The sequence below is a fragment of the Bombus impatiens genome, unplaced genomic scaffold (genome assembly GCF_000188095.3).
Source record: "Bombus impatiens unplaced genomic scaffold, BIMP_2.2 scf_0064, whole genome shotgun sequence".
Classification (NCBI taxonomy): Eukaryota; Metazoa; Arthropoda; class Insecta; order Hymenoptera; family Apidae; genus Bombus; species Bombus impatiens.
Genome location: NT_176483.1, coordinates 1,128,383 through 1,136,820, shown reverse-complemented (window position 1 = coordinate 1,136,820; position 8,438 = coordinate 1,128,383). Strand labels below are relative to the sequence as shown.

The 8,438-nt window shown below is 45.5% G+C and overlaps 1 protein-coding gene across 1 annotated transcript in view; it reads left to right on the top strand.

The window, feature by feature from the left end:
* Nucleotides 1-7,474: 7,474 nt before the first annotated feature.
* Nucleotides 7,475-8,438, top strand: part of LOC100743582 (fork head domain transcription factor slp2-like) — a 1,549-nt gene continuing 585 nt past the window's right edge. Inside the window, exon 1 of the mRNA XM_024372416.2 lies at nt 7,475-8,438. This exon is cut by the window's right edge and continues 267 nt beyond it. Within this exon, the coding sequence (XP_024228184.1) occupies nt 7,639-8,438 (800 nt within the window). The 5' untranslated portion in view covers nt 7,475-7,638.

The window sequence follows — 8,438 nt, the reverse complement described above, 5'->3', positions numbered from 1 at the left end:
ATTTTTCCCTTGACGAACCTTGGTAACGCTCGCAACACTCCTTGACGACATTAACATATCTTGACAACGTTTATAAACAATCAGATGGTGTGACGTCCCTCCCTGACGTCACACCATCCCACATAAATCGCAAAATGAAATCGCGGAATAAATGCTCGTTAACGCTAACGTCGCGTAACTCGGTAAATACTCGCGAGATACTCGCAGATACTCTGTGGATACTGTTAGATACTCGGTATGTACTCTCGTGCTGGCGATCGCGTCCTTTTATTTATACTGGTCGGGGGAAGTCGGCAAATTCGAATTCGTCTTCGTTCGACGATTGCATGTAGCGGCGGCACTGTTTTGCCCGCAGTTTATTCGTCGTTACGTTGTGTCAAGGTTGTGTCAATGATCCGAGGCAAAACAACAACACGAGTCGCTCTCGATTCGCGTTGTCCTTTGACTCCTGCGCCGCTACACCTGTTTCCATCGTCGACGATAAGAGACACGTTTAACACGTGTTTTCAAAGAAATGTCCGTCAGGCCACGCGTACGGGTGCTTCCATCGATATTTCAGTAATCGTTCGTTTCGTTTGTTCGCAACATTAAAACCACTAGGTGTTGTTAAATATAACGAAGGAAAGTGTGGTATAGATCGTTCCGACCAAATTGTTTCTTATGCCACCACAATTAGAAAAGAAATCAAATGGTACGGAAAACTTGGCATTCGATTCCTTCTGGGAATCTTTCTGTTGCGAACGCTTTGACGGTTTACAAAATTGCAACGAGAAAAAATATATTTTATTTATTTATTATTGTTTAGTCCGTGCGTTTCGGTTTTCGACGAACTTTCGGTCTTACGTCTATTTCTCTTCTTACGTGTCTACCTCCCCTCTTTTCCACTCTATTCTGTCGCACTTCCTTGCTTGTTCTACTTCCAAAAACTAAAAATTGGGAACTATAAATTAGCAACTAACGACTAAAAGTTATCGCCACTTTGGTCTTTAGCCTGCTTGCTGTGCCTCCTTCTTGTCGTTTGCCCTTTTCTTCTCTATTATTGCTCTCAGTTCTGCTAAACCTTTTCCGGTCTCGTTCAGCGTTTTTTTCTTTGTCCTTTGGTCCTCCTGTTATTTCACATTCTTCTATTACGCTTCTCGGGTCTTCTTCTCTCATTCTGGATAGTCTGCATGTTTTTCCCCCCTCTTTTTTCCAGTATTCCCTTGCTTCGGCCTCGTTCCGCATCCGAATCTTGTCAGTAGTCTTCCGTCCTTCCACTTCATCCTCCCTTCCAGGTACTTTGGTAATTTCTCTTTGGCTATGTTTCTCTAGTGTATGTCGTACTTGGATTCCCTTACCCTTTTCCGCCTCTCTTCTGTAAGAAAAAATACAAATATCAGAATATTTAGACAATTATTAGTTGGAAAGTTATCAAGATTGTCTGAAAATACAAAAAATCCTTGTCTTCGTCGGAGTCAGTATAATATCGCCGTTCGGAAAAACGATTCCGGAAGAAGCATTAGACGCGCGTGCGAGCTATGTTATGCGAATAAAAGACGTCGAATGGACCGAACAAATGCACAAAAGAATTTAAAGAAAACGACAATTTATTGTCCAAATCGTTCCGACCAACCTCAACTACGTATACAATGCTTGAAAGTTTTCAACGCGTTCAAGCGCCGTAGAAACCGTATAAAATATCTCTTAACGTAAATAGCCGGGTGGACATAGAAACTTCACATGGTGAACGTTGAAATATTTTCCTGATCCAGTACCTGTATAGGTAAAAACGTTTCCGAGAGTTTCGCCACGATCCGCAGGTTTTCCCTACGAGAAACGCGGCAGTAACAGCGAATCGTTGGATCGAGCATAATCGACGAGATAAATAAGAGGTTCGGTCGACGCGAAACGTTGGAGACGTCGATTCGTGCGATAGGGGAGCGTCGACAATAGGCGAGAGTTTCATCGATCTTGAAACCGCGTTTTCAGCTCGTAGACACGTGGTCGAATCGTCGTCGGTTGTGACTCGCGTGCAACATAGAAAGCGGTTCGGACGCGTCGCGGCAGCTCGCTTTGTTGAGCAAATATACTCGTTTGTTGGTCCTCTTCTGGTTACCTGCGCGTCGCATCGGGCCCCGTAAAGGCGGCTGCGTGACAAGGGGATGAAATAATGGGAACGCGCTGGGTTGTGCGCTGCGGAAAACCGATTTCCTACGCCGTGGAAAACGGCCACCGGGGACAACCCGAAACTCGCAACACGCGGAACGCGCCGCTGGAAGTCAACCTTCCGAATTCGTGCTGCGCTCTTCTAATCATGACGTAATGAGCGACCATTCGCTACGGTTGCTCCTTTTCGCAGCTCGACCGCTCCATCCCGGCAAAAGAGATTTCATCGAATTGCACATCGGCTTAAAATCTGTTCGCGCCACGGCGCAACTTTTCGCTTGTCGGCTTCCGTTCCTCCCGACTGTTCTTGCAAATATTGGCTCATTCCGTTCAGGAATATCGCCTTTACGTAAAATGCTTAAGATATAAAACGTTTGTCGGATTTATCAGTAAACGTACATAGCATACCATCCGTGTACATCGGTCCGAAACTACGTTTTTCCTCTTTCACCGTCCTTCGATTTGTAGCGGCACACGCGTCTTAGGACGTCGCGATACGAAGATGCCTCGCGTAGTTGTTTTGCCACGGTTTAACGCCGTACGACGCGCGTAACGTAATAAACAAATTCTGGACGAAGCAATTTCTCTGGACAAAACTTTTCGGTACCCTCCCCCTCTATTAGTATAAATAGACGACCAAGTTCTCCACTAGTCATTAGTAGCGCGAACGAATATCAGTATCGAGTCAGTAAGTCAGTCGCTTGCGATTAATTTTTTATTCTACAGTTTCAAATATCTGAAAATATAGTTAACTAAATTAACTCGTCTCCTTATTGCTTCAATCAACGACAAGTCTCATCGTCCACCGCAGATTCTTCTTCTTACGAAGTTTGTAGAAACGTTTCGACGCGAGATATTTGGTCATCGCTTGGAGATACGCCATCGGGTTAAATTTTTATTAGCGTTAACTTTGCGTGGGCGATTTTTATACCTCGCGTAGTATAAAAGACAGTGGACGATGGTCTTGTCAAGCAAGTTGCTACTTTTTGGTAATTAAACGTTCAGACGCGGTTGCTTTCCGAGTGGCGTTTCGGCGTTGATCGATCGCGTTATCGGCGATAATTCGTAAGCCGCGAAAAGGGATAGTTCGATAGGTTCGGCCTGAGATCGAAATATCCTTATTTCGCACGCTGCGATCGATTCGTTTCATTTCTAGTGGGAAATACCTGGAATCAAGGAATTTCCCGATCGACCGAGTCACGAGTCAGCCGATTCTTCGAGCCGTGGCGAATACGAATTTCTCCTGCCATAATTAAGCGATGAACGTTCTGGGACTAGGATTTCATACGCTCGGCAGACCTGCGCCCAAGTTTTTAGGTATAGCGATGGCTTTGAACCGAACGATCGAGCGAACCGAAAGTTTCGAAACTGATCGAGCCAATGCGACCATTATCGCAACTAAAGTAATCGTTCGAACGTCATCAGAGTTGCGAAAAACTGTTGTTCGGACAAGAATATCGATAAGAGAAAAGGATTCGACGATCGTGATTTTCACCGAGGGAGATTTCGTTTCTCGGAGAACTTGAAATTCGCGACGTAAGTAACGCGTGCCATAAATTTCCCATAATCGCGAGACATCGGATCGTTGATCGGAGTCGCGAGACGATCGAAACTTTCGACGAGGAAATCGTGGAAAGTACGAAAGCTTCGCGAAGGTGGGCACAGGCAAACGTACGACTAAATCTATGGGTCACCATGGGGGTGATGACGTTTTCACGATGGGGAGTCGAACAGTCTGTAGTGTATAGAGATAGCATACCGGCGACCCGAGAAAAGTTCTTTGCTTCTACCGATGTCTCTTTTTGGGAACCAACCGAGCAGCAGAGTCCTTCTCGGCTGTCCCTTTTTTACGTTTGTCACGTGCCTTCTTCCTCGCAGGCATCCTTCGCGCAGACATATTTTTCCAAAAGTATCAATTTTATTCCTCGATTTCGTCTTTATTCGTCTCTTTCCTAGGAAGCTCTTGTGACAAGGGAACGCGTCTACGTCTATCGTGTCTTTTAATTGTATTAATTATATTATTTTATTGTTATATTATTGTCTTTCGTCGCTGTTTACCGATTAACTTTTGGAACTATGCGATAGAAATTTTCCAGGGCGGTAGAAGTAAAATTTTCGCGAATGTCCGCAAGAATTTGTCCGCAAGAATCGTTGTTCGACTTACTCGAAGAAACCATAAGTCGACTTATCGTCTAGTTTCCTTTGAAATTTATTCGAGATCTTTCGTTTTCGTCCGACGCCCTGTTACTTAATTTTGTAGCCGAGTCGATAATTTTGAAAATACGCTCGAACCTTTTGAAACAACGATATTCTATTACGTTCGTTTGTCCGAACGTTTCGTAGACTCTGTGAAACATTCTTGTCTTTTTGAGAAAAATTTTGCTCCACGTTGCGTGTGTTCTGGTCTCTTCTGGACCACCAAGAGTTTTCCCATCGAGAGACGAAATCTACGAGACATCGTTTTCGAGAAGGCATCGCTGCCCTTTTCGGAATTAACGAGCTTCGACTAGAAAACTACCGTGCGTGGTGTTACGCCCGTAAAATGGCATAGCCACGCATCAAACGTGCCGACCAGTGCTGTTAGATATCGGTCTTTGGACGTTAGACCGCCAGGTACATATTTCATCCCGATGATTCAATTAAACGACGCACGCGATTATCCGTAAGATCGTTCGAATATATAAACTGTGTTGATTTAAAGCAGTCGACGAGATACGACAGCTTAATTGCCATAATTATTGCAAAACAAAATCGATCGGTAAAATGATTAGTCACTGACGTACCTCGTATACCTGCCGTATACCCTGCCTACAATTATTAGTAAGTAGGGAAGAACTGTTAACTCTCTTTATTTTGACGAATTGTTCCGAGATTTATGACTACCATAACTACTCTAAGTAGTACCATATAGAGAACAGTAAATCTACGGCAAATACCTTCCTGGGGAGCGTTTTGCATATAAATCACGTGTTTTTATGACAAGTACGATACCGAAGACGATCTTCGATCGTTTTCCAGATTGCTTCAGTTAATCGTTCGAAGAAATGCATATAATAATACGGAGAATAAATAAAGGAGCGAGTTATTTTTATTTATAGCTATCTCGATTTGCGAGTCAAGTGTAACACTGCAAAAGTTAATTAGGGTGGCGTTCGAACAATGCAAGACAATTGCGGAGAAATTGAAAGAGAAGGTAATAAAATGGTCTGGTAAGCTGAAAAGAAGAAGAAAGAAGGTAAAGTACAGAGGTTGTAAATATATCGTTCGAGTAGTATACAATTGGGTCGTTCAACAAACTTCTTCCGTTCTATAAGGAAATAATGGATGCACGATATTTTTATATTGTTATATTATTTTTTATATTTTTATAGTTTTATATTATTCTATCTAATTACGTGCGATCCATTTTGTTCTATCGAAATAAAGATCACAACGTTCGACGGATTAGGTTTAGGTGTTTGTACAAAGATGCGTCGTTGTAAGAGACGTGTCTGTAAAGAAAAGACACTTTTCGAACAATCTAATGTACATCGAGTAAGTCGGACGATATCTAAACGAAAAAGAAGGGAAAAACGAGAAACGTTCTTTAACGCCAAAGCTACCGACGTCGTCGCGTCTGGTCGAAATGGTCGGTCCTTAAAAAAAATTATTGTTTTTGTAATTAAAACGTAGTAGGCAGTTTGTTGTCGAATGAATGGGCGTACGAACGACTCCCATAAAACGACCATAAAAAATTAATTTCGTATAATCTCAATGACGAACTGGGAAAGGGGATTAAACAGGAACGGTCATACACATTTTTCCAAATATATAAACAATGCGTATGTTATTTGGTTTCGCTGCATTTTTTACAAATTATTTTATACTCGAAAGTACGTTTGCTGCACGCGTATCTTTTGGAAAACCTTTGGAAAATTTTACTCGACGAGCTTTGCGTACATGCGAATCCGAACTCGAGTTTGTCGATGTTTTCGACACAGTTTCTTTGCTTCGTGATTCTCGATACGCAGCGTCAAGTCCTCCGGCTAACTGGAACAAAAATTCCTGCCTTTTCCCCCTGTTGTTTCTGTATACAAAACCTGGAGGACGTTTATTCCAGCTACGTCTGGAACATCGAGACACACCTGGAGAGGCCACTTAAGAGACTTCGACTTGACGCTGTATTTAGTTGCCACTCGGTCGTTTCTTTCGAGTCGACCATGCCACGTCCGCATGGCTTTTCTTTTATACCGATCGTTTACAACTACCGCGTAACTAGCGTGTTATCTCGGGCGCCTCGAATAGATCGGCGGCGGTAGATAGGACAGGCTCCGTATGTTTCTTGAAGAAGAAAAACGAATAAAACGAGAGAAATACGTCGTAGTTTTACGAAACAAAGTTACAGGAAAGTTAAAGACAAACGATCGAATTGGCCGACAATTCAGCGTTAAATGAATTATCGTCGTAGGATAAGCGATCTCGCTTCTGGGCAACGACGTCCAAACATAATAAAAATAAAGTTGTTCGCCAAGTTCGTGTACGCAACGTACTCGAAGAAAAAAACTCTCTCGTGAAAAACAGCGCGATACGCGTACTTACGTACGCATCGACGTGTCTAATTTTAAGTTTGTCGCGAGAAGAATCGAAGTCTCTGCTCGTTACGTTGACGAGACGTTGGATCGGTGCGGGCAAGGGAGAAAAATATTTGCAAAGTGGAGGAGAAAGAAAGAGAAAGATAATTCGCTTATGAATAGATCAACGAAACAACAGCAGAAGGGTATATCGATTTCGGTGGTCGTAGGATTCGATGGAAGAAGACCGGCAGTGGCTGCAACTGCAGCGACGAAGGGCATTCAACCCCCCACCCCCCGCCAGCCCCTCTTTGGTTCGGTGTATTCACGCGCCGACGAGGAACACGGTTCCCGTGGAGAGAGTTGGCCGCTCGAACGCCGTACGAGGGCGTAGAAATACAGATATCGCGTTTGGATTTGTTTGTATACGGGAGTTGGCGGCTCGGAGTCGAGTCGCGGCTGCGCTCCCCACCTTCGAGGCTGGCTACGATCGGCCACCTTCGAAATCCCTGCCTCCGTTGTAACGCTGCGCGCTGTTTGCACAGTTTACTGTCAAACATTGGCCGCAAAGCGGCATAGTGGGGAAGAAGGACGTCGCCGGTTGAAAACGCCAACCTGAACGACGATTGGTGGGATTAGTCCGTGTACAGGAGATCGGGGATTAAGGAGGTGTGGCTACCGTAGCCATATATATAGGGTGAGTGGCGGGGATGACAGCAAATACGCGGCATAACTCCGACAGGCAACATCGGTCCTCTCTTATCGGTCGTGCGAAGGACTAAACGGGTGAAGCGTATTGGTCGATCGCGAGCAGTGTTCGTTGTGCGTTCAAATGCTTTTGGAAAGGGAATTTGCTGTGTGAACATCGTAGTGACAGAGCCGGTCGCTTTCGTTCTTGGCGATTGGAAAAGTGCGAATTATTCCAACGACACGTGTTGAAAGTATGGTGAATATGGAAGGATCGGGCGAGCAGGAAACGGTGACAGCGTCGCCGTCGCCGCGCGTTGTTCTCAAAAGCAGTTTCAGTATTCGTAGCATCCTGCCGGAGGCGTGCGCGGGAACACCGGCCCCGACCGTCAGGCGATCCGCGTCACCGGAGATCAGCCACGTCGACGATAGCGAAGATTCGAGCGATCTGGACGTGACCGGAGACGGCGGCACCGAGACGCCGCCCTTGGACTGCTCCAGGAACGCCGTCAACTCTGCCGCCAACTCGTCCGAGCAGAAGGACTCGAAGGATCGACAGACGGACGACAAGAAGAAGTGCGAGAAGCCGCCTTACAGTTACAACGCTCTCATCATGATGGCCATCCGTCAAAGTCCGGAGAAGAGGCTCACTCTGAACGGCATCTACGAGTACATAATGCGCCATTTCCCCTACTACGAGAACAACAAACAGGGCTGGCAAAATTCCATCAGGCACAATCTCTCGCTGAACAAGTGTTTCGTTAAAGTTCCCCGACACTACGACGACCCGGGAAAAGGAAATTATTGGATGCTGGACCCGAGCTCCGAGGACGTGTTCATCGGTGGCACGACCGGTAAGCTTCGTCGAAGAACCACGGCGGCTTCCAGATCGCGATTGGCCGCGTTCAAGAGGAGCGTGGTCCTCGGTGGACTGTATCCATCGGCGTACGCTCCCCCAGGATGGCCAGCGTCCCTCTACACGCTGCCTTATCTTCATCGGGCCGCCGGTTATCCGCCAGCGACCGGAGCCTACTCCACACCCGCCGGCTATCCAGC